General features: G+C 36.5%; 1 protein-coding gene across 1 annotated transcript in view; it reads left to right on the forward strand.

Annotated features, from left to right (window-relative positions):
• Nucleotides 1–26,912, forward strand: part of LOC308252753 (solute carrier organic anion transporter family member 6A1-like) — a gene marked incomplete at its 3' end in the record, with an annotated part of 42,028 nt that extends 15,116 nt beyond the window's left edge. The window contains exons 3-5 of the mRNA XM_080677468.1: nucleotides 11,813–12,008; nucleotides 15,823–15,976; nucleotides 26,844–26,912. Coding sequence (XP_080533594.1) covers nucleotides 11,813–12,008; nucleotides 15,823–15,976; nucleotides 26,844–26,912 — 419 coding nt within the window. The remainder of the gene's footprint in view (nucleotides 1–11,812; nucleotides 12,009–15,822; nucleotides 15,977–26,843) is intronic.
• Between the last annotated feature and the right edge of the window lie 286 nt (nucleotides 26,913–27,198).

Consider the following 27,198-nt stretch of genomic DNA (forward strand, 5'->3'; position numbering starts at 1 on the left):
GAAAAATGGCGGCGGAATAGATAGACGTGTTCTGAGCCTTGTCCCGGAGTAGAAAGAAAGAACAGCTGAGGGTCACACGAGGAGTGTTTGTTGGCAAGTTAAGGGACAGCTAAACTCCAGAAGAAGGTGGGGGACGGCTAGACGGGGTTCCCCTGACCTGACAGCCCCCACTGCAGCTGGGTCCCCTCCTGGAGCTGCGGGCTTAGACGTGAGACTGCGTCATCTTGAACGGGAAAGTGGAGCTTATCGGAAACCTGAGAATCCACAACTGCGGCACCCACGGAACAGCTGCGAGCCCCAGAACACTGGTCCCCAGTTGGCGCAAACACGCGGATTCAGAGGAGCTCTACACTCCACCACGGAAAGGTCAGATTTCACCTGGGATAAGGAGGGGGAGAACTACATAACCAGACATCCAGAGAAGAGAGACCATGCGGAGACAAAGAGACAGCACACATATGAAAGAAAAGCAGGCATCACCAGAAAAGGAAGTAAACGAAATGGAGGCAAGCAACCTTCCAGAGAAAGAATTCAGAGAAATCATCATAAGTGGCTGAAAAGAATGGAAGACAAATTCGACAATATGAGCAAGAACCAAGAGGAAATGAAGAAGAACCAAGAAGAAATGAAAAATGACATCGCTGCTGTAAAGAACTCAATAGAAAGCATCAAGAGTAGACTAGAAGAAGCAGAGGACCACATCAATGAGCTAGAATACAAGATGGGAAAAAAATACCCAAGTAGAGCAACTTCTAGAAAAAAAAAATTAAAAGGCAGGAGGAGAGCCTAAGGGAACTTTGGGACAACACAAAACAAAACAACATCCGCATAATAAGGGTTCCAGGAGGAAAGGAAGCTGAGCAAGGAATAGAAAACCTGTTTGAAGAAATAATGACAGAAAATTTCCCTGATATAGGGAAGAAAAAACCCACACAAATCCAAGAAGCTCACAGAGTCCCAAGCAAAATGAACCCGAAAAGACTGATGCCAAGGCACATCATAATTAAACTGGCAAACACCAATGACAAAGTAAGAATCTTAAAAGCAGCAAGAGAGAGACAGAAAGTTACATACAAAGGAACCCCCATCAGATTAGCAACTGATTTCTCAACAGAAACTCATCAGGCCAGAAGGGAATGGAATGAAATATACAAAGTCATGCAAAGGAAGGGTCTGAATCCAAGAATTCTGTACCCAGCAAGGCTATCAATCAAAATTGAAGGTGAAATCAGGAGCTTCACAGACAAAAAAGGACTGAGGGAATTTATTACCACCAAACCAGCAATGCAAGAAATGCTAAAGGGTCTGCTGTAAAAAAAAAAAAAAGAAATAGGAAGCGAAGAAGGAACACAGGTGTAAAGAATAGGAATGGCGACAAATAAGTACCTATCAATAATAACTTTAATTGTAAACGGATTAAATGCCCCAATCAAAAGACATAGGGTAATGGATTGGATAAGAAAACATGACCCATATATCTGCTGTCTACAAGAAACCCACCTCAGAAAAAAAGACGCACACATACTGAGGGTGAAGGGATGGAAAAAGGTTTTCCAGGCAAATGGAACTGAAAAAAAAGCTGGGGTAGCAATACTTATATCTGACAAATTAGATCTCAAAGTGAAGGACATAACAAGAGATAAGGAAGGCCACTTCATAATACTAAAGGGAGCAATCCAACAAGAAGAAATAACTCTGGTAAACATATATGCACCCAATACAGGAGCACCCAAATACATAAAAAAACTCCTGGAGGATATCAAGGGAGAGATTGACAGCAATACAATCATAGTAGGAGACTTTAATACCCCATTATCACCATTGGACAAATCCTCTAAACAAAATATCAGCAAAGAAACATCAATCCTAAATGACTCACTAGACCAAATGGAATTAATTGACATCTTCAAAACATTTCACCCCAAAGCCACAGAATATACATTCTTCTCAAGTGCACATGGGTCATTTTCAAAGATAGACCATATGTTGGGACATAGGCAAAGTCTCTTCAAATTCAAGAAGATAGAAATCATATCAAGCATCTTCTCAGACGATAGTGGCATAAAACTGGAAATCAACTACAATAAAAACAACCCAAAGAAATCAAACACATGGAGGCTAAACAGCATGCTATTAAACCATGACTGGGTTACCAGAGAGATCAAAGAAGAAATAAAAAACATCATGGCAACAAATGACAATGAAAACACTACAATCCAAAATCTATGGGACACAGCGAAAGCAGTCTTGAGAGGGAAGTTCATAGCTCTACAAGCCTACTGCAAAAAACAAGAAACAATGGTAATAAATTACCTAACCCAACAACTCAAAGAGTTAGAAAAAGAGCAACAAGAAAAGCCCAGCGTAAGCAGAAGGAAGGAAATAATAAATATCAGAGCAGAGATAAACGACATAGAGACCAAAGAAACAATACAAAAGATCAACAAAACCAAGAGCTGGTTCTTTGAAAGGATAAACAAGATTGATGAACCTTTAGCCAGGCTCACCAAGAAGCAAAGAGAGAGGACCCAAATAAACAAAATCAGAAATGAAAGAGGTGAAATAACAACAGATCCTGCCGAAATACAAAGGATTGTTAAAAAATACTACGAACAACTCTATTCCAACAAACTGGACAACCTGGAGGAAATGGACATATTTCTAGAAAAATTATAACCTTCCAAAACTCAAACAGGAAGAATCTAAACACCTCAATAGGCCAATAACTATGGAAGAAATGGAAGCAGTCATCAAAAAGCTTCCAGCAAACAAAAGCCCAGGGCCAGATGGCTTCACAGGAGAGTTTTACCAAACATTCAAGGAAGAACTAAAACCTATTCTCCTCAGACTATTCCAAAAAATTCAAGAGGAAAGAACACTTCCAAGCTCCTTCTATGAAGCCAGCATCACCCTAATACCAAAACCAGATAAAGACAACACAATGAAGGAGAATTACAGGCCAATATCCCTCATGAACATTGATGCCAAAATCCTCAACAAAATTCTAGCAAATCGGATCCAGCAGTACATCAGAAAGATCATACACCATGACCAAGTAGGGTTTATCCCAGGAATGCAAGGATGGTACAATATCCGCAAATCAATAAATGTGATACATCACATAAACAAGTTGAGAGATAAAAATCACATAGTCATATCAATTGATGCAGAAAAAGCATTTGACAAAATCCAACACCCTTTCTTGATAAAAACTCTCAACAAGGTGGGAATAGAAGGATCATACCTCAGCATAATAAAAGCTATACATGATTAACCCACAGCTAACATCATACTCAATGGGCAAAAACTAAAACCATTTCCCCTAAGAACAGGAACAAGACAGGGATGCCCACTCTCACCACTCCTATTCAACATAGTACTGGAAGTATTAGCCATTGCAATTAGACAAGAAGAAGAAATAAAAGGCATCCAAATTGGAAAAGAAGAAGTAAAGCTGTCCTTATTTGCAGATGACATGATATTGTACATAAAAAACCTGAAAGACTCCATAAAAAAACTAACAGACTTAATAAATGAATTCGGCAATGTAGCAGGATACAAAATTAATGCCAAGAAATCTGTGGCATTTCTATACACCAATAGTGAACTTACAGAAAGAGAGACTAAAAAAGCAATCCCATTTACCGTTGCACCAAAAAAATTAAGATATTTATTAATAAACCTAACCAAGGAGGTAAAAGACCTATACACGGAAAAGTACAGGACACTGAAAAAAGAGATAGAGGTAGATGTAAACAGATGGAAGAACATACCATGTTCATGGATTGGTAGAATCAACATCATTAAAATGTCCATACTACCCAAAGCAATCTATAGATTCAATGCACTCCCCATTAAAATACCAGCGGCATATTTCACACAACTAGAAAGAACTCTCCAAAAATTCATCTGGAATAAAAAAAGACCCTGAATAGCCACAGCAATCCTGAGAAAGAAGAAGAAAGTAGGTGGGATCTCAATACCAGATTTCAAGCTGTATTACAAAGCCACTGTCCTCAAAACAGCCTGGTACTGGCACAAGAACAGACATATAGATCAATGGAATAGAATAGAGAATCCAGATATCGACCCAAACCACTATGTGCAATTAATATTTGACAAAGGAGGCATGAACATACAATGGAGTCAAGACAGTCTCTCCAATATATGGTGTTGGGAAAATTGGACAGATACATGCAAAAAAATGAAACTAGATCACCAACTTACACCATACACAAAAATAAACTCAAAATGGATATAGGACTTAAATATAAGACGGGAAACCATAAAAATACTAGAGGAATCCACAGGCAGCAAAATCTCAGACATATGCCGAAAGAACTTCTTCACTGATACTGCCCCTAGGGCAACGGAAGCCAAAGAGAAAATAAACAAATTGGACTATATCAAAATAAAAAGCTTTTTCACAGCAAAAGAGACCATTAACAAAACAACAAGAAATCCCACTGTATGGGAGAACGTATTTGCAAATATTATCACTGATAAACGTTTAATCTCCAACATCTACAGGCAGCTTATACAACTTAATAAAAGGAAGATAAATGATCCAATAAAAAAATGGGCAACGGACCTAAATAGAATCTTTTCGAAAGAAGACAGAAGGAAGGCCAAGAGACACATGAAAACATGCTCAAAGTCACTAATTATCTAGAGATGCAAATCAAAACGACAATGCGATGCCATCTCACACCTATCAGAATGGCTATCATCAACAAATCAACAAACGACAAGTGTTGGCGAGAATGCGGAGAAAAGGAACCCTCGTGCACTGCTGGTGGGAATGCAGACTGGTGCAGCCACTGTGGAGTACAGTATGGAGTTTCCTCAAAAAACTGAAAATGGAACTCCCATTTGACCCAGTAATCCCACTCCTAGGAATATATCCTAAAAAACCAGAAACACCAATCAGAAAGGATATATGCACCCCTATGTTCATAGCAGCACAATTTGCAATAGCTAAGATTTGGAAACAGCCTAGGTGCCCGTCAGCAGATTACTGGATCAGAAAACTATGGTACATCTACACAATGGAATACTATGCTGCCATAAAAAAGAAGGAATTATTACCATTTGTAGGCACCTGGATGGAATTAGAGAACATTATGCTAAGTGAAATAAGCCAGTCAATGAAAGAAAAATACCACATGATCTCACTCATTTGGGGATAATGAAAAACAGTATAAACTGCTGAACAAAAAGATAGATACAGAGGCAGTAAAGCATCAAACAGACTGTCAAATTACAGCGGGAAGTTTAGGGAGAGGTGGGGGAAATAAGAGATCAACTGAAGGACTTATATGCATGCATATAAGAGTAACCAACGGATGCAAAACATTGGGGGGTGAGGGCATGTATGGGAGTGGGGTGGGGGGGGCAATGGTAAGATATGTACACATATAATACCTTAATAAAAAAAATTTAAAAAAAAAATTACTACTTAAAAAAAAAAAGAACTTAAAAGTCTCGTATGAACATGCCTGTCGCTTAAATATTACCATTTCCAGTTGACAAATAAGGCTTGTCAAATAGTTATGAATCTGAGTTGGTCTATCCCAAAATGAGAATATCAAAGCCTCCATTGGTTAGGACTTCAATTTTGACAGGAAACCAATAGTAAACCAAGAGTTGTTTTTCAAATGTAGAGGTTTCAGGGAGTCAATGAGTCTAATACCCTAAGAGATACTTTCGAGTGGAGGCTGCCTCCCTTTTCCAAAGGCTCCAACACAAAATCATCAGTCATGGGGACCTGTGGATCAAATGGGTAAGTAGGTTTGTGCTACCTCAAAGTAGGGAGTATGCCAGAGCTTGCTTATTAGCTTCCAATGTAGATCTTCGGATTACACTTCCTGTGGGTTAGCTGATATAAAAGACCAAGTAGAATGTCCAAGTGAGTCATCTGTGTCTCCAATACTCAGAGTCCAAAGTGATGCTAGGCTGCCTTTTGGTCAGGGGGAAGGGAGACAATTATGTTTCCTAAACTGCCAGAGGGAATGGATATTGTGAATCTGTCTTCTCAGTTTTTTGGGCATCATCAGTTATCCTTGCTCATGAAGGTGTGATAACACCAAAGTCATAGTCATTGAGTCTGTGGCTTCTGACCTTCCAGCCAACTGAATGTTATCTATCAGTGAATGTTTTGGGCATCAGAGGGTAGTAGTAGTGACAATAAATGCTTGTGGAAAATGGCAGAAGAGTTTAGGTATTTCTGAGGGAGTACTGCAAATGCATAATTGTGGCCTTGCAACATAAATGAAAATTGGTCTGTGTCTTTGGGTGCTAAAATAACCCAGCTATTGCCATTTCACCTTAACAAGCAATTATGCACTCCACTCCATAATCAACCAAACAAATTAGCTAAACTTCTGATTGTTCACCAGTTTGTGTCCATAGTGTTTATAAAATTCCCTCCTTTCACACTCAGTGTGATTGCACACCTCTGTAACTGTTGTCTGAAATCAGGAGGAATCCTCTGTCCAACCAGTATGTATCTTAGTAATAGTTGTTACCATGGGCAAATCAGAGGCTAATGATCAGATTGGTGAGGAAGTCCTTTTCCCCAGAGGAGAGTTAATACCTACCATGGCACCTTCTGTGGTGCTGTCCTTTTAAGTCTACTTCAGCATGCAGCTACCTTCCCAATTCTTCATCATTAATAGGCAATAATCAGCATGATCACTACTGATTCCCAGTACTTCTGTCAAGTTCCATTACTTTGTCTATGAGGCTGTAATTCTTCATCTTTCATAAAGCCATATCACTGTAAGCATCCCATCTTTGTCACCATAAGTGCTAAGATCTGTTAAGGGTTTGAATTTTACTCTCTTTGAAAGCTAACAAGTTAGTCTATCATAATGTCATAGATGATGGCAGAAGACATAAGACTCCTTGGTCAGAGATGAAGGGAAGTTTGTGACTCACAGCAATAGCAATAGCTGGAGTATTTGTGTGTGTGTGTGTGTGTGTGTGTGTGTGTGTGTGTGTGTGTGTGTGTGTTTTCTGAGCCCCAATCCCACAGGATGATGTGAAGGAGAGCCAGTGACATCTGCACACACATGGGTTGCATTACAGGAGTGGATTGCATTACATTCCCTGAGCTTAGGGAACCCAAATACTTTATAATGGATAGTAATCATGCATGCCTTTTGATCCAGAGGGAGATATTAACTTTTATTATATTCAACAGCACACTTGTCTTCTCTTAGTTCCAGAGGGGACGCTATCTCTGTCTTCCAAAACTGGAAGCAAACCTGCCCTCACTCTGGAGGAGGACATTACCTCTATTATCCAAGGCTGTTCGCTATACAGATATCCTTGAAAGGATAGAACAAACAGTAGTCAGTGCTTCTGCTTCCAAAATATACAGCATCAGAGGGTAATGGAGAATTTTTGCCCAATAAATAGAATGGTAATTATCTATATATATATAAAAGCCTAAGCAATCTTTATGACCCAATAATCTAAACGTTGACAAATAAGGCTTGTCAAATAGTTAGTTTGACTACCACTGGTCACTATGATGATGCTGAATTCAGGAGCTTCCCCCTTGTGGTCAGTGTGCTCCCACAGATAACCTCCCGTAGCCAGCCAACCTTGCACGGTCTCTCCCCACTGGCCGGCCAGGCTGAGAGACCCCACCCATGCATGAATTTGTGCACCAGTCCTCTAGTGTGTATATAAATAAAGATTGTCAGATTGAGGGGAAAAATCCACTATGTTACTTACAAGAGTCACTACTAAAATATGAGGACATGAAAAGGTTGAAAGTCAAAGAATCTAAAAAGTTGTACTATATTAATTCTAACCAAAACAAAAGGTGGTATAACTATAATAATTTTAAATATAGTATTCTTCAAAGCAAGAGGCATTACTTAGTATACAGAGAGATCATTTATAATGTCAGAAGAGTCAACCAGTGAGATAGGTAATATAGTTATATATGTGTATGCCCTCAACAATATAAATTTAAAACATATTTAAAATTGAGTTAATTAGATATTAGTGATTTTAAGTCAATTAGATATTCTTATGAAAAAAGATAAATCTTGACCTCTACCTCACTACATACACAAACACAAATTCTAGATGGAATGATCTATAATAATAAAAGCATAATATGCAAATTGACCGAACTGCTGAATGGCAGAATGACCGTCTGGACAACCTTCCGGATGACCTTCTGTACAAAGCTGGCGGGGTTGTGAGGGCAGCCAAGGCAGCCAGGGCTGCAAAGACCTACTCTTGCACAAATTTCATGCATCAGGCCTCTAGTGAAATAATAAAGCTTTTTAGAATAAGGCATAGAAAAAGGACTTCATGGCCTTAGATATAATTTTGATTCACTCTCACTGGATGGCTATTGTTGTGTTGGCTGTTGTCATTTTTTAATTTGACAGTCTAAGGGAAAAGGGGTCAGTGCTCCTGACTAAATAGTCAAGTATTTTATGTTTTAGAAATTCTTGCAGCACACCAGTGTGCCACTGCATACTGGTTGAAAAATCACTGGCTTAGACCAATAAGACTGACAGCCAATATTTTCTTACCTGAGTTGGGTTCTCAGTTTTCCGATTACAGGTGTGCTTTTCCAAAACGTATGGTTGTCAAGCTCAAACTGAGTAAGTCTAGGGTCTTCTCCTTGGTCAAGCACATGCCATGTAGTTGGGAATAGAAATTTTGAGGATCAAACATTTTATATAGACTTCTATTCTTCTTCTTGTTTATAACTCTTACTCACTCTTGTTTTTGTTGGTACCTACTGCCCTTGACTTCTGTGATTCTGGGGTAAAATGTGTTTTGCTTCTTCTTGACTTCCTTATCTTTAGACTTATTGCTTACCCTATGAAGTCTCCTGTTTCAGTTCCAATTCTCACAATTTTCTTGATAAATGTTGCCCCTACTCTGTACTTTTTTGCTTACTAATAAATTAATTTGTCTGTAAATGTCTACCTTTTAACAAACATTCATATAATGTTTACTCTGTGACTAGATATTATTCTAAGCACTTAAATATTAACTTATTTAGTTATCCTAACAACCTTATGATGGAGGTATCATTATTTATAGATTTTCTTTAATAGCCTCTCATACATTCAAATATAATTTTATTATTGTTCAGTTTTAATCATTTTTAATTTTTATTATCACATTTTTATTTAATCCATGAATTACTGAGATTTTCAGTTGCTAAATATATGTGTTTCTTTCTCTTTTAAAGTAACTGATTGTTCAAAGAAGTTAATTTTTAACATCTTTAATAGTGTTACAAGCTAAGTCTATTTTGAAAACGTTGAATTAAAATACTACTTTGATTTTGGATTTTTAAATTTCTTTAAATCTGGGCAGTTTTTACATAATTTATTTTATATATTGCCATAATCCATATTTTTTTACTTTATTTTCAAAGTTTGCTTTTTTAAATATCCAATTTAATAATGTCTTTTTAATAGTTTAATTTTATTTATATAGTATTATTGTGAATTCTAACTTATTTAAGTAATTTTTAACTTATTTGTATTTTTTGTTTATTAATCATCTCTTTTTCTTCATTTTATCTCCCTCATTTGGGTTAGGAGATTAACTAACCATTGACAGTTCACTACCCCTACTTTTCAGGAGCATGTGTGTGTGTACATTCATATGTGTTTGGTCTAGGTTATTAATATTACCTTTTTAAAAACTAGCTATAATTGTAATTATTTTGCAAATAACATGCTCTCTGGCAACTTTTTATAATTTTTGCTTTAGTATTGATGTTGTGAATTTCTCTAGCTTATTTCTTTATATGCAAGATATAATTAATTATTCATTTTTTACTTCTCAGCAGTTGAAGTGTACTTTTATTCCCAAGACTAATGTTTCTTTAATTATGGAAAATTCTCATTCTCAGTAACAATTTTGCAAATATTTTTTTTCTGGTATACCTTTCATTATATTTCTCACGACTGCTGTAAAACATTTTGTGGAGCTTCTTATACAATTGTCAATGCCTTTTAAAACAAACTTTATGTTTTGAATTGTTTTATATTTATAGAAAAAAATTGAAGATAGTAGAGTTTCTATATATGTACACCTAGGTTCCCTTTTGTTAATATCTTATGTTAGCATGGCATATTGCTTAGAATTAGTAAACCAATATTAATATTACTAACTAAAGTCAACATTTATTTATGTTTCCTTATGCCTTCACATAATATCCTTTTTCTGTTCCAGGATCTCACTCAGAATACCATATTAGATTTAGTTCTCATGTCTCCTTAGTTACTCTTGGTTATGACAGCTTCTCAGACTTCTCTGGTTTTTGATGACCTTGACAGTTTTAGGAGTGCTTGTCAGGTATTTTTTAGAATGTTCCTCAATTGGAAATTGTCTAATGTTTTTCTAATGATTAGACAGGAGTTAAGGGTTTTGAAAGGAAAACCACAGACATAGCTTACTACTTTTGAATTTGACCATCATCTTGCTGAGGTCATGTGTATCAAATTTCTCCACTGTACTCATTGTCTTTTAAATGCTTATTTTAATTATTCTTCTTTTGTTGTTTTTTTTTAAAGTTTTAAATTGATTTTAGAGATGAAATGAGAGGAAAAGAGAGATAGAAACTTTAATGATGAGAGAGAATCATTGATTGACTGCCTCCTACATGCCCCCTACTGGGGACTGAGTCTGCAACCCCAGGCATGTGCCTTGACCTGGAATCAAACTGTGACCTCTGGTTCATAGGTTGATGCTCAACCACCTAGCCACACCAGCTGGGCTCACTCTCTTTTTTTAAGTTACATGCTGGATGAATAACATAATGCTTTATTCCAATTTATTAATTCAGTTTCAAATGTCTCTAGTCTGGGATTTGAGTTTTTATTTTAACAATTGCATTTTAAAATATCCAGGCTTCTCATTTGTTCTTTTTTTATCCACCTGCTTTTATTTTTTATTACGTTCTCTTATGATTGTACTTCATTTTCATTGAAGTTATACTGTCAATCTTTTCGGGTATTTAAAAGTTATTTACAAGACTGTCAGACAATTGTATGCTATAAATTTAATCTGATGTTAATGGGATTTTTGTTTGTTTTTTTACCTTATATTTATCTTCCTATTTTCCTATTTAAACCTACCATTTCTATATGTTTGGTGCAGAGGAGATTATATCAATGTATGAAATTACTGTGCTATCTTCATCTGAGTTTTTTTCTAACTATATTTCTTCTCCTCCTCCTGCTCCTTTTCCCTCTTTCTTGTGCTTACTTCTTTCTAAGCCCTTAGGCTTCATAGAAAAGAAAACGATATCTCTGAATGGTTATTCTTGAGTCCCACTTTGTTGTGATATTGTTGATATTACACAGAAGCAATGGGAGGCTTGGTTTACTACTTGGTAACAAATCTCTGTTTGTGAACTCTTGTCACTATGGGCATGCCTCTTGCTACAAACCATAAATCCAGGAAGCTATATAATAATAGCTCTCAGTAAGACAGTTCTCATCTTCTGTTTGCATGGATTAAGTTTTGGGTTTATCTTAGATATCGTTACTACTATAGGAGCAAAATTGACCAGTTCTGTCCTTAATTCCATTAGGCCCATAGCTTCAGCCCCATTCACAAATTTTTATTAATTTTAAGGTTCAGTTTGTTGAGATGTATATCATGCCCTCTGTATCAAATTTTCTGTCTTTTTATTTAAATGTATGTTTGCTATATATTTAGAGCAGAGAGGAATGAATCAATGTATGAATTTTCTGTACTGTCTTTAGTTGATTATTTTTAATTGTGTTTTCTCTTTCTCCTTTTTTTCCTTTAGGACTTGTTTTAATTCCAGGAGGTGCTTTTGGCCAGCTTCTGGGAGGTGTCATTGCTTCCAAGTTACATATGTACTGTAAAGGCCTTATGAGATTTACAATTGTTACATCTACTATATCACTTGTACTGGTTATGTTTACAGTTTTTGTACGCTGTAAACCAATACCATTTGCTGGGATCAATGAAGATTATAACGGGTAAATATAATTTTGTATATTAGATATTTACATCCAAACCCAACAATGTATTTTTTAGTCAATTAACTATTATTTGTCCAGTGACTTTTATAACTTTATCATTCTTAGAATTATTGAACATATAAAAAAGTAAAGCATAATTTTACCTTTCATATTAATGGCAGAAACATAACAATTATAACTTATTACATGATTGTTTATGCATTCATAAAATACTAAAGAAAAAACGCATTGAAATGATTCAGAACCTAGAAGTAGAATTCTGTACTAAAGTGGCTAGCAATGCAGAATAGTACTGTCTGTACAAAGCAAGACTTACTTTGTGTTCTGAAATGATATGTCTGCCTTCTTAAAGACGTCAAAGAATATAATTGAAGTTTATCTGAAAGTATGCATGAGTAATGTCTCCTTTAAGCTAAACATACAAAAATTTAAAGAACTTGGCAGCAATTGACATTAAATACAGGGGAACAGAAATGGAATTGGAAACCAAAGAACTGAGGAAGTAAAACATGAAAATAAACTTCCACTTCCAGCTACAATGGACTAGCTTAAGGCAGACCAATGCTCTCACTGAGAATACTAGTAACTAGAAAAGCTGTATAAATTTTTTAAAACTTTGTTTAAAGCTGCTTGGACAGCTAGGAATTTAAAAGCCAAAATCCTGAGAAAGGCAAACCTTTGAGAGGAGGAGCAACCTTCCATAGTTCTCCTTCCCACCCCACCCCTCTCTGAGGATATTTGCTAACTTTGTATATTGGTGAGAAACTGAGAGTTTGGATAAAGGATCCAGGCAAGAAGCATCTAGTAATATGACAAGAAATCAGCACAAGTTTTTGACCTATGATTCTAAAGAGATAAAAATAAGAGCATGGGGCAGGGCAGAATATCAGAGAGAAGAGAGAGGTAGACAAATGAGATAACACTCTGTTGGGTTTTCACTCAATTAGGAAGCTAAGATGCTGAAATCGAGCAGAATCTTGTAAAAAGCAGAGAAAAATTTTCTCAGTGTTGTGATTCTCTTTACATAAAAGTTTAATGTGTTGGGGAGATTAGAATGTGTTAGGGGGAGGAACTTTGGTGAATAGGTGTTATCAATGAAAGGCTAAGACCAATGAGTGAGGGCCTTTCTAAAGTACTATAGCCTAGCCAGGAGTTAATTTGTTCTCTAATTAGAGTGATGTGATCAGCAAGCATTCTACCTAGCAGCAGAAAGAGACCTCCAGTGCTCTGCACAAAAGATAAATTATCTTTGGCAAAGATTTGCATTAAAAAAAATTACCAGGCAGGCCAGGGACATGGTAAAAATCTATGAGACAAAACAGATGATAGAATAGACCCACAGGGTATCCAGATATTGAATAACATGTGTTTGACTGTGTGGGACCACTGACTGTATATTTTTTTCAATAAACATACAGTCAGCCCTCTGTGTCCTTGGGTTTTACATCTGCTGATTCTCAACCGTGGATGGAAAACAGTAACTTTGATTGCAAGTTGGGAATCCACATATACAGAGGGTCAACTTAAGTTATTATGTAGACTTTCAACTGTGTGTGGGTTGGTGTGGATAAAAAAGCTGTGGCACATTTATGCCATTAAATACTATGCAGCAGTAAAAAGAAAGAAAAAAGGAAGGGTCTCTTACCCTTTGAGACAGCATGGAGGGACCTGGAGAGTATTATGCTAAGCAAATCAAGCAAGTCAGAGAAAGACAAGTATCACATGATCTCACTCATATGTGGAATGTAATGAACAAAATAAACTGACAAGCAAGCTAGATCCAGAGACATAAAAGCATGGAACAGACTGTGGAATCTCAGAGTGAAGGAGGGGGAAAGTGGGTGGGTGGAAAGAGATCAACCAAAGAACTAGTACATAACCATGGACACACACAATAGGGGGGTGAAAGACTGGGGTGGGGTGGTGGGGGTGAGGGCTGGGCTAGGAGGAGTCAATGGAGGGAAAAAGAAGACATATGTAACACTTTCAACAATAGAGATTTAAAATACATATATAATCCACCATATCAACAAACTAAAAATGAAAAAATTATATGTGAATAGATGCCAAAAGAGCACTCTGACAATCTAGGAAACTAGTGATGGAAAGGAATCTCTGAAAATATAAAACTAACATCATACTTAGTGATTATTATGTACTGAATGTGTTTCCATCTCCTACCAAATTCATGTGCCCTAATCCTCAGTTTAATAGCATTAGGAGGTAGAGCCTTTAGGAGATAATTAGGTTTAGATGAGGCCATGTGAGTAGACCCCCCGACACACACAATGGGATTAGTAACCTCAGAAGATGAGGAAGAGACCAAAGCCTTTCCTCTATTCCTCATGTGAAGGTACACTGCGAGGATGGTGGTCTTCAGTCCAGTAAGAGAGCCGGCACCAGACACCAAAGCTGCATGCACCTTGAGCTTAGACTTAGCTTCCAGGACTGTTCAAAATAATGTCTCTTGGTTAAGCCACCCAGTTGATTGTTTTGTTATAGCAGGCTGAGCAAACTAAGACAATGATGAACCACTGAATGACCAGGAATACAATAAAAATGTTTGCTTTGAAGACTTCTATATCAACATTGTTTTGAAGGCTCTAGTCATTACTGTAAGAAAAATAAATAAAAGGCATCCAGATAGGTAAAGTAGAAGTACACCTGTGTTTATTTATCTATATAGAAAATTTAAAACTAGTAAAATGAGTTTAGCAAGTTTGAAGGATGCAAGAGCAACATACAAAATTCTATGGTGCTTCTATTTACTACCTATAAATTAGCAGAAATTAATATTAAAAATAATATTGTTAACAATAGTATCAAGAAAAGATCAATAATACAGGAATGTATAGTATTTCTATGTGCTACTTACAAACAACTGGATATATATATTAAAGAAAAATATCATTGACGTTCATATCAAGAGAAATAAATACTTAAGGGTAAATATGATAAAAGATGCACAACATCATTAGTCATTAGGGAAATTCATATTAAAAATTACAATATGAAATTACTATATTCCTCTTAGAATGTCTAAAATAAAAAAAGACTGATCATCCCAAGTGTTGACGAGGAATGCAGAAAGCCAACTGAAAGTCTTATACACTTTTGATGGGAATGTAAAATAACACAACCACTGTGGAAAACTGACAGTTTCTTAAAAGTTAAATGAACACCTACCATATTATCCAAACATTCTACTCCTTAATATTTATTCAAGAGACATGAAAGCATATGACCATACAAAGACCACATAAGGATCAGCTACATGAAAGAAGCCTGACAAAGAAAATGGACATAATTGTACTACTACATTTCACAAAATGCTATGAAATTCAAGCTAATGATAGTGACAGACAGATGCCAGGGGGTGGAGGAATTACAAAGGAGCACGAGGAAACTTTTGGGGCTATTGATTGTTAATATGATTGTGCTGATGGTTTTAGCCAGTTTGGCTCAGTGGATAGAGTGTCGGCCTGCAGACTGAATGATCCCAGGTTCAATTCCGGTCAAGGGCACATGCCTAGGTTGTGGTCTTGATCCCCAGTAGGGGGTGTGCAGGAGGCAGCCCATCAATGATTCTCTTTCATTATTGATGCTTCTATCTTTCTCTCCCACTCCCTTCCTCTCTGAAATCAATAAAAATATATATATATTAAACAATTTAAACTGTTTATTGTATATCAGTTATACTTTAATAAAGCAATTAGAAAAGAAATATTTTATGGATCTCATTGATATCTTGATGTATACATTAATAAATATATAATGTCATTATAATTACATTCAACCTCTTTTTTTATAGAACAGGGCAGTTGGGAAACCTGACAGCTCCTTGCAATTCTCATTGTAGATGCTCATCTTCATTTTATTTTGCTGTATGTGGAAGAGATGATATTGGATATTTTTCTCCTTGCTTTGCAGGCTGTAATCAATCTAAAACATTTCAAGATGAGAAGGTAATTATTTGAGTTACGCTTCTTTCTCTCCAGTAAGGGGTTGAGCTTGTGGGTGATGTTTACATTATGGCAGCAATGCACATAATTTAAAATTAAACATTTGTTATCCCTGTTTGTTCTTTGATATTTACATGAATCAGGTCTCATTTTAAAATCCCCCTATATGTTCATTTTGGGGGCCATTTCTGTCAGAATTCCTTATTTACCAACCTACAAATTTTTTTGTCATGGAGAGCAGCTAAACACTCAGCTACTTGTTTGACTCCAGGTTCATTTTCTTATATCCAAAGTTGCATAAATGAGCTTTTTTTGTAAGTAATGGACTGTAACTTCAGCTTCTCCCCTTTAAGTAGAACAGAAGTAGGGACTCAGGCTTTAAAAATTCAAATTTCCTCTCTCTTATCTGGGTAGTTTTGTAAAGGGGAGAGAAACAGAGACATGTATTTCCTTACCTATAGACATCATAGCACCTCCCTTATTAAGCAGTAAAGTCCTTTTAGTTATGCACATACATAACAATATTTTTTGCCCTATTACACAGCTCATTTCATTATAATGTATTTACATACCTGTCCAACTTTCAGTTCCTCATGATCATCTTTCAGTGGCTTATGATTTAACTAGAGGCCCAGTACATGAAATTCGTGCCCTCGGGGGGCCTGTGCCCTCTCACAGTCCGGGAGCCCTCGGGGGATGTCCAACTGCTGGCTTAGGCCCACTCCCCACACTCGCCAGCTATGAGCCAGGCTTATGGCTGAGCGGCACTCCCCCTGTAGGAATGCACTGACCACCAGGGGGTAGCTCCTGCATTGAGCATCTTCCCCCTGGTGTTCAGTGCATGTCATAGTGACCGGTCCTTCTGCCATTTGGTTGATTTGCATATTACCCTTTTATTATACTAGTATAGGTTCATACATCTTTAGTTTTTTATTGACTACTAATATAAAAAGGTTGCATAACCTTTAAAATTATTGTATGTTACATTATATATTTTAAACTTTTAAGACAAGTTACTGTGCAAGGCATGAAATATAATAGAAAAGTATAACGAACTCCTATATGCCAATCACCCATCTTCAACAATTTATTAACTTATAGAAAATGTATTTTATACTTCACTTACTTCCTCTCCTCCATTTTTGTCTGAAATAAGTAAATAGTTTGTAAATGCTCATGTTGTCACCACAGCATAAGACAGAACATTTTCTTTTTTGGGGGAATTGCTTTTAAGGGTTTTGTTTGTATTTCTTAAAAAATTTTATAATTTTCTTGTATTTCTCTAAGGAATAATTCATAATAAATAACTGTGATAGAAGTAACCAACAAAATAGTCAAACTGTGTGATAACATTTGATACTAAATAAAAATTGAAAGAAGAATAAAATATTTTTGAGAATTTTTATAAGTCTTTATTTAAGCCAAACTGATGACACATGCTGGAGAGCAAGATCTTAAACAGTCCCAGAATAAAATATTTTTTGACAAAAATTAGATCTCTTCAAAATTACCCAGGCCCTAGATGGTTTGGATCAGTGGATAGAGCATTGGCTGTGGACCAAAGGGTTCTGGGGTTGAGTGCAGTCAAGGGCATGTACCTTGGTTGCAGGCTTCTCCCTAGCCTGGGCCCTGTTCAGGGCATGTGCAGGAGGCAACAAATGGATGTGTTTCTCTCACATCGATGTTTCTCTCTGTTTTTCTCTCTCTCTTCCACTTTCGCTAAAGATGAATGGAAAAATATCTTCCGATGAGGATTAACAAAAAAACCACAACAAAAATTACCCAGGATACCCTTGGCCTTGATAGAAATAATGGCTCTAAGGAAAACTGACAATAGCAGAAGCTATGATTAGTACAATTTTATATGGATGCAATTGATTAATGGATAAAATATGCATTATTTCAAAGGGGAAAGAATTGATACCAATAAAAATAATTTTAAACAAAATCAAAATTAAATACTAGTAAAAGAAACATCATATACAAAAATGATCAAGTATCTAAATGATGTTAATGGAATTCCCTCTGGAAGGTATTTTTTCAATTAAACTATGTCAACTTAGAAATGATTCTGATTAATTGTTCATTTTCAAAACTTGATCAGGGTCACCATGAGTTAGAATTGGATGCTCTCTAATTACACTTATGCAAAAATTTTCAGAGGAGTGATGAAAATACTATACCTCTTAACATTTCTCATTTCCTATAGAAAATTCACAGCTTTACTAAAACTGAAAATGGATATATACCCTTCATATTGATATTATTCCTGAGCATTTTTGCCTCATTGAGACTCATGTATTCTTCTTATCTATGCCACCAAAGATCTTCAAATTTCCTTACATAGATGTAAAAGAAATCTTGTGTTTTTCTTAATCTTCTCATTGGGGCTAGTTCTTTTCAGCAACTGAAATAGCTTTTATTATCAAACTAGAGGCCGGGCCTGCACACTCTCCAAGCTGGGACCCCTCGGGGGATGTTTGACTAAATCAGCAGACGGACATCCCTCTTGTAATCCGAGACCGCTGGCTCCTAACCTTTCACCTGCCTGCCTGCCTGCCTGCCTGATTGCCCCTAACTGCCTTGGCCCCCAGCCTAAGACACAGTCTGGCCACCCTCAGCCGGAGGCGACCTAGCCGATAGGGGGAAGGTGCTGCCCCGGCCATCACCCCACTGCTGCTGCCACTGGTGGCCACCATGGCTGCCTGAGCCTCGGGCCAGTCCTCGCAGCAGCAGCCACCATCTGCAGCTTGCCTGAGCCTCAGGCAGCCGCTGTGGCTTTGTCCGGAAAGAAGTCCGGATGGTTGTCCAGAAGACGTCCGCCCTAATTAGCATATTACCCTTTTATTAGTATAGATAACAGGATGAGGAGGCTTTTTCTAAAGGGTGTGCTAGTCCAACAGGAGCCGCATTCTGTTATTAGAGGGGGAAGGCAATCTCATCCAAAGCATTTATGATTATAAGAAGCCAGGTTTCAAGGTCTCTTTCAGTTGAAACATCCTTAGAATCTTTTAATATCCTTTATGTGCCTCACACCGTTGTGTTATTTTTGTCATATATTTTGTTTTGTCATATATTTGCTTGTTTTTGTTTTGTTTTGTTTTAATATAGAAGTATTTTATTTAAAAATATATGTGCATATATATAAAGTTTGCTGCATGATATATGTCATAAGATTTTCTTACTACACTTGGGAAAACTACAAAATGAAAGTTCATGTCATGTTTTGAGTAAGCTTGGGGAACTGGTCAGAAGAGTAGGTAAGCTATATAAAGTCATGGTTCCCCTAAGGCATAGAGCTTTGACTCAAACCCAAGTCTGTCTGTGCTCTTTTCAATACACTGCTTTCTCTCATACATTGTCATATGTTTTTAATGACATGTACTATTATTGTTGTTATTTTGTATAGTTGGTATGCATTTATATTTACCTACCCATTTCCTTGCATTTCCATGCTTTCATATGAGATCATTTTCTTTCTTCCTGAGGAACCATATTTCACCTTCTTTTAAAAAAAAAACAAAAAACAAACTTTTCACTGGGTATGGAATTCTATATTGGCATTTTGAAAGATGCCATTATGTTATCTATGTCTCTGGCTGCTTTTAGGAATTTCTTTTTTTTTTTTTTCTCTCGGTAGTTTTACTTTAATGTGCCTAGATATAATTTTCACTGTATTTATTTTGGTTGGGTTTCATAGAACATCTTTAGTCTGTGGATTTCTGTCTATCAGTTGGAAAACTTTCAGCTATTGTTTCTGTCTCACTCACTCTTTTGTTTGTGTGTGTGTGTGTGTGTGTGTGTGTGTGTGTGTGTGTGTGTGTGTTGCGGGGAAGGGGAAGAAGTATTAATATACTCTTGCTATGTAACAAAGTACCAATGCATTTTGTCTTTAAATAATACCCATTTATTAGCTCACAGTTCTAAGGTCACAAGTCCAAATTACGACAGATATGACAAGCTCCTCTGCTCAGGGTCTCAGGCTGAAATCAGGGCATTGGCTGAGCTGCATTCCTTTCTGGAGGCTCTGGGAAAGAATCTCCTTACTAGGTTGGTTAATTCAGTTTCTTTGGCCTATAAAATATGGGGTCCCTCTTCACTTGCTATCTGTCTGCTAGGTCCAGTTTTAGCTCTTTGAGGCCCCCATTCTTTGCCACATGACTCCCCCCATCTTCAAGGCCAGCAACTTAGAATCTCCCTTATCACATGCTTTGAATTTCCGACTTCAGAAAAAGCTCAGTACCTTTAAAGCTTACCTAATTAGATGAGTTTTACCCTCTCCTTTTAAAAGTCAACTATGCCATATAATAATGTAACTTAGTAAGATGTGTAGAATCCATTAATTCACAGTCCTAGGTATGATGTCCCATGAAGGGGGGTGGGGAATTTTAGGTGCCATCTTAGAATTCTGCCTACCACAGACTACAAATGGACCTCTCCACTGTGTCCAATACTCTTTTGTTCTTTTCTCTATTTTCCATCTCCTTCCACCTGTTTGTTTAAATGTAGATACTTTCTGTTGACTTGTCGCATTCTCTATTCTCCAGTATCTACTTTTAAACCCATTAAGAGGTTCTAAGTTTACTCATCATATTTTTCAGTTCTAACATTTATGTTTTTGTCAAATCCAAATCCTGTTAAATTTCACATCATTTAAGATATTTTTCTACTTTACCCTCCATTGGAAAAAAAATCAGAGTGATTTTAAAGTTTTTTCTATTAAGTCCACTATCTAGATAAACTCTGAGCCTACTTAAATTTGTTTCTCTCTTAATTTTAAGCTAAATATTCTTATCAGTTTGCAAGCCTTGTAATATTATATTAAATCCTGAATGGTGAGTAGGAAAAATATCTCCTATTATATTTACTATTTGGCTTCATGTATTTTCAGGATATGCTATTTTGTGTATAATTTTTGATAATTGTCACATCTAATTGTTTCTTTTATCTTTATAAAATCTCTTTTTCCATCTCTGGTAATACTCTTATCTTTAAGTAATATATTAAATTTTATATATTAAATAGTCACTCTAGCTTTCTCTTGCTGATTATTTCCATGGTGCATCTTACTTCTATTGTTTTATTTTTTTCAAATATTTGTGTCTTTATGTGTAAAGTGTCTCTTGTAGCCAGCATATAATGTGGTTTTGCTTTTTCTTCAATTGTGTTAATCTGTCTTTCAATTGGAGATTTTAGAGTATTGACATTTATTATAATTATTGCCATGGTGGGTTAAGATATACCTTCCTGATCACGGGTGTGGCTCAGTGGTTGAGCATCAGCCTATGAATGAAGAGGTCATGGTTTGATTCTTGGTCAGGGCACATGCCCAGGTTGCAGGCTCGATCCCCAGTGTGGGGCATGCAGGCAACCGATCAATGATTCCCTCTCATCATTGATGTTTCTATCTCTCTCTCCCTCTCTGAAATTAAAAAAACATATTTTTAAAAAGACCTACCTTCCTTTTTATTGTTTGAATTAAATATATTTTACTATTTCATTTTGATATAACTTTTGGCATTTTAGTTATATCTCTTTGAATATAATTCCATAGTTCTTTGATCCTCTCAGAGCCTGATATCTTGTGATTCTATAATCTGTTCACTAAACCTTCTTCATATTTTCACTTCTGCTCTTAGTCAGCCTAGGTTCTATAGCCTGCAACCATTTGTTGTACTAGATATCTTATGTCTGATATCCACATCTGCTTTTCATCTTTCTTTACCCTTCTCATTGTTCCAGGAGTCTGATCTATAGGATGAGAGCTTCTGGCTGGATTAAAATAATAAGGAGTTCTAGTGGAAAAATCAGAAAGATGGTGAAAAAGAGTGAAGTTGTGTTTATGTTTTTGGTTCTCTCTCTGAACCATGGACTAATGGCCTCTCTGGATGGAAGGTCTTAATTTCTTTCAGGGAAGCCTCCACATGACTTTCTCCTTTTGATAACCACTTCTACTTTAAGACCCTTCAGAAAATTCATTCAAATCAGGGGCAGGCTGCTGCTCCTCGGACCGGGGCGGGCTGCACATGGCTGCTCAAATCTACTTTCAAAATAAATGCTGGATCTATCTATCGTTCATTTCCTCTGATACTTACTCTGGTCCCAATCACCATTGCCTTGTACCTTGTGTCAAGAGTGTTTTATATATATATATATTGATTTCAGAGAGGGAGGGAGAGGGAGAGGGAGAGAGGGAGAGAGAGGGAGAGGGAGAGGGAGGGAGGGAGAGAGAGAGACAGAGAGAGAGAGAGACAGAGGGAGAGAGAGACAGAGACAGAGACATCAATGATGAGAGAGAATCATTGATCAGCTGCCTCCTGAACGCCCCCACTGGGAATCAAGCCCACAACCTGGGCATGTGCCCTTGACCAGAATCAAACCTGGGACCCTTCAGTCCATAGGCTGATGCTCTATCTACCGAGTCAAACTGGCTAGGGCTTGGTTCAAGAGCTTTTTAACTGCTGTCTCTGCTTTTACCTTAACAATCATAGATGAGACCAGTAGTCTCAATATAATAACCAAGTGACCTTTTAAAATATCATCTATAATAATAAAGGCATAATATGCTAATTAGACCAGATGTCCTTCTGGATGAACCTGGGGCTGTGAGGGAAGCTGGGTTCTGGGTGCCTGCCAGCGGCTGGAGGGAAGCCTGGGTCCTGGGTGCCAGAGGGAAGCTGGTGCCAGCAGCCAGGGGAAGGAAGGCCTACTCTTACACTAATTTTGTGCATCAGACCTCTAGTCCTATATAATAAAAGTGTAATATGCAAATCGACCAAACAGCTGAACGATTGGTTGACGGGGGGCAAGGGGGGGGGGGGCTGGCAAGCAGGTGGAACAAGGCCAGGCAAGATGCGTGCCAGTGAGCAGAGGGAGGGGATAGTGATTGGGGGGTGGCGGTGACCAGTGGCGACAGAGAGGTGACTGGGGGCATGGGGCCGGCCACTCACCGGCTGCACCGTCCCCTGATCAGCCCGCCTGGTTGCCTCCCGCAGAGGGAGGCCAGACTGCAGCTTAGGCCCCAGGGAGCGGGCCTAAGCCATCAGTTGGACATCCCCTGAGAGCTTCATGACGCAGCTCCCCCCGCCCCTTACCCCCGAGTGGACAAATTTTCATGCACCAGGCCTCTGGTTTATACATACACTGAGTGGCCAGATTATTATGATCTCTGAACGCATAATAATCTGGCCACTCAGTGTATATCCTATATAATAAAAGGCTAATATGCAAATTGTCCCCTCAACCAGGAGTTCGACCAGCAGGCAGGCCAGCCAACCTAATCTGGCCACTCACATTACTAAGTTTAAAAACCAAAGTTCTTAAATTGGTCTTGTAATTATTTATCAGTTTTTGTATAATCGAATCTCCCCTCACTACTCCAATTTTATTTTCTCTTAATTTACTTCATGTTCACTCTGCTTCGGCCACATTTTCCTCCTTGCTTTTCTGAAGCATGATTTTGTTTTCCTACCTGGGATGTACTTTTTTCAGATAACCAAATGGTTCCCTCCTTTACCTTCTTCAAATCTCTGCTCAGTTTATACTGATCATTGAGGTAGTCACTCATTATGATAAGTTTACCCCTAGAAGCCCTGAATTTCTATTGTATTGTTTAATGTGTTTTCACAACACGTAGAATGATGTTTAGTATTTAGTACATCAGCACTAAAAAAATATGGTGGAATGAATAATTTGGCAGTTTGAATATTTCTTTTCTCTCTCTCTCTCTCTCTCTCTCTCTCTCTCTCTCTCTCTCTTTCTTAGCATATTTAGTAACTACTTATTAACTCCTACAAACAAACTGAGATGACTTTTTGGACCATCATTTTATGAATCATTCAGATTCAAGTCATTTTTTAAAATTAATTCATTTATTTTTTAATTTACTTTTCTTTGATTCAGGTCATTTTTGTTACCTCTTATACCTTCACTAGTAATCTAGTTCCATATTTCTGTTGAATTTATGATAATTTTTAAACTAGAATATTTTAAATAGATTAGTAAATTGCTAACTGATCTCTGTATCATCAAACTCTGTTTAGTTCTTAGAAATATCACTTTTTCATCTTTCTTGAATTATCATCCCTAAAACAACTACCCCAAATTTTCATTGGCTCCCACTTAGGGATATATTGTGGCTTTCATTGGCCCTAGGTACTTTGCCTCTATAAGCAAAAAAAAAAAAAAAAAAAATATTAATTTTTAAAAATCAATGTATACCTGTATTAGTATGATTCATTATTATTATATTCATTTAAAAAAATTTAAAAGCCCTAACCTGTTTGGCTCAGTGGATAGAGCATCAGGCTGTGGACTCAAGGGTCCCAGGTTTGATTCCAGGCAAGGGCATGTACCTTGGTTGTGGGCACATCCCCAGTAGGGGGCGTGCAGGAGGCAGCTGATTGATGTTTCTCCCTCATCGATGTTTTTGACTATCCCTCTCCCTTCTTCTCTGTAAAAAATCAATAAAATATATTTAAAAAAAATTTAAAAGACACTGAAATTACAACAGTTGTGTGTCCTTAATGTATTAGTAGGCCCTAAACAATGCCTACTCCGCTGAATAGATAATACCCCTGCCATCATTACATACAAAATAAAGTCTTATCTTTGCAGTATAGTCCCAAAACCTTCCACAGTTGGGTAACTGTCCATATTTCAAATATCAGCTAAAGTTCAATTTTATTTATTACATTATGCTTAATTGCCCTCAATTTACGTAGCTCTCCAAAAATTATTTGTGCTATTAGATGTAAATATTTTTGGTGGAATTTCTTAAATTAATAGAATTTTTCCTAAGTAACTGTAATTACATACACACACACACACACACACACACACACACACACACACACACTTGAGTCTTCGTTAGGTAAAATAGCTTGGACTTATCATTAATGTTTCATTTCTAAATGATGACTGGCCGATTTAATGTAAGGGCATTTACTAATACAACTGGCTAGTCTCCATGTAGTTATTGATTTAGTTTTATTTTATAGTAATAAGTTTTTTCTTTATGATTATATTTCTAAAAGATAATTTTCCATCTTAATTATCATAGAGATATTTCAATTGTTCTTGCATTGATGAAGGAATAACAATGTCAGATGAGCAAGGTGATTTTATTGATGCCAGACCTGGGACATGTAAATCAGGTTGCTATAAATTACCTATGTTCATTGTTTTTGTCTTTTCTACGATTGTATTTGCTGGTTTTTCTGGTATACCGAACATGCTGACCATCCTTCGGTATGTATATTATTATTCATAATAATTTACTTTTAGTATATAAGAAGACAATTTTAGGAAGATTTACAGTATTGTAGTAAATTGTTTACTATTTTGTTTCACTGTAGGAACTGCTAGAGGGAAAATTGTTACATTGTCCAAATTAATGTGTATGTTTAATTCCCTATTTTGGCTAATTTATTTGTATAAAGCCCATTGATATCAAATTTAGTTCAAATTAAGTAATTAACTTTAATTTAACATGGAAAATTCATATACAGGCAAATTGTTACCTCATCAAAATTTAAGTGTATGTCTAATTCTTTAATTTATTTGCATAGTCTATAGATATCCCATTTAGTTTAGCTTTAACTTAAAACAAAACTAAATTTAAATATTTAATGTACCACACCTGTAAAATTCATAAATATAGGAAAGTTCTTAATTATAACACAGATCAAATTATAATGTTGAGTCATTGGTTGTAGGTACTTATTGAATATTTACTTCTCTATTAGCCAATTTAACTACAAGAAAACATCAGTATTATCAACAAAGGAACACGATTTTTAGAATTTTGCTACATATGTTTAACATTTTTCTAAATTAAAATAGCATTTGTTATTCCTTTGTTTTTCCAGAATATGTAAAATAGACAATATTTTTATCACATTAACAGAAAAATGGGTCATTATTTTAAAATTATTTTTTCCCTGGGACTAACATAAAAATTTAAGTCATGGGGAGCAATTTTTTTGCCCCTTAAGAAAGTAGACTAGAGAACATGAATAAATATGTGCAGCAATAAAATCTGAATTGGGCACATGTGGTCTCTGCCTTCAATGAGCTTGCAATTTTAAAAAATTTTAATATAGATTTTAGAGAAAGAGAGAGATTTGCTTTCCACTTATTTATGTATTCATTGGTTGATTCTCGTATGTGCCCTGACCCATGATCAAACCCAAGACCTTGGCTTAGCAGGACAACACTCTAACCAACTGAGCTACTGGGCCAGGGCAATGAGCTTGCAACTCAAATGGGAGACGAAAGTTGGATATATAAATATAGGAAGCAGCTTTTTTATTACTTATACATACATTTGTCTGGCACTGAAACTATAAGGACCAATAAGATATGGACATTGACTTTAAGTTGATTAGAGTTTAATAGGGGGAGAAAAGCATTTAAAAAGAAGTAGATTGAATAGTTAGAGGTGCCTTGATTAAAGCTTATAAAACTGACCCAGAACAAAGTGAAGAAAATGGTAATTTTTACCTAGGAAAATTTAGAAAACTTACAGAAGGTATGGCACTTGAACTAAGTTATGAAGATAAGTAATTTCTCATAATGCAAGTGGACTGGGACAAGTTTTCAATAGGAAAAGTGAGCAGTGAAAACAGACGCAAAATGCATAAAATATGTGGGCAAGGAGTTTTGTTATGACAGGAGTAGCATAATGGTGAAATGGGACAAGGAGATTTGAACTTCCTAAGGGCCTAATAATGGATGGTTTTCTTTGCCATGTTAATGTAAATGATGTTATCCTGTGTACACCCGGAAGTCATTGACAATAAACTTCAGAAGTAAAAGTGACTAAGTATGCATTTTATTTATTTATTCATTTTTCAAATATGCATTTTAGATAGAGTACCTTGAAAATAGTGTGGAAGATGATGCAAGAGGGAAAACTGTAAAAGAGGAAAGAATTTAGGACATAATTTTATTTTATTTCTTATTATTTTACTTTTTAAAAAATCTTTATTGTTGAAAGTATTACATAGGTCCTCCTTTATCCCCCATTAACCTCTTCCAGCCTGCTCCCTTCCCTCCCCTCTTCTTATTTTTTAGACTTTTAAAAAATTAAATCTTCATTGTTGAAAGTATTACGTCTTCCTTCCCCCCCCCTTTATATCCTGTCTCCACACCCCACCCCAGGCCTTCACCACCCTATTGTCTGTGTCCATGGATTATACATATATGCATTGAAGTACTTTGGT

This window comes from Plecotus auritus, assembly GCF_963455305.1.
Source record: "Plecotus auritus genome assembly, chromosome: 7".
NCBI classification, from domain to species: Eukaryota; Metazoa; Chordata; class Mammalia; order Chiroptera; family Vespertilionidae; genus Plecotus; species Plecotus auritus.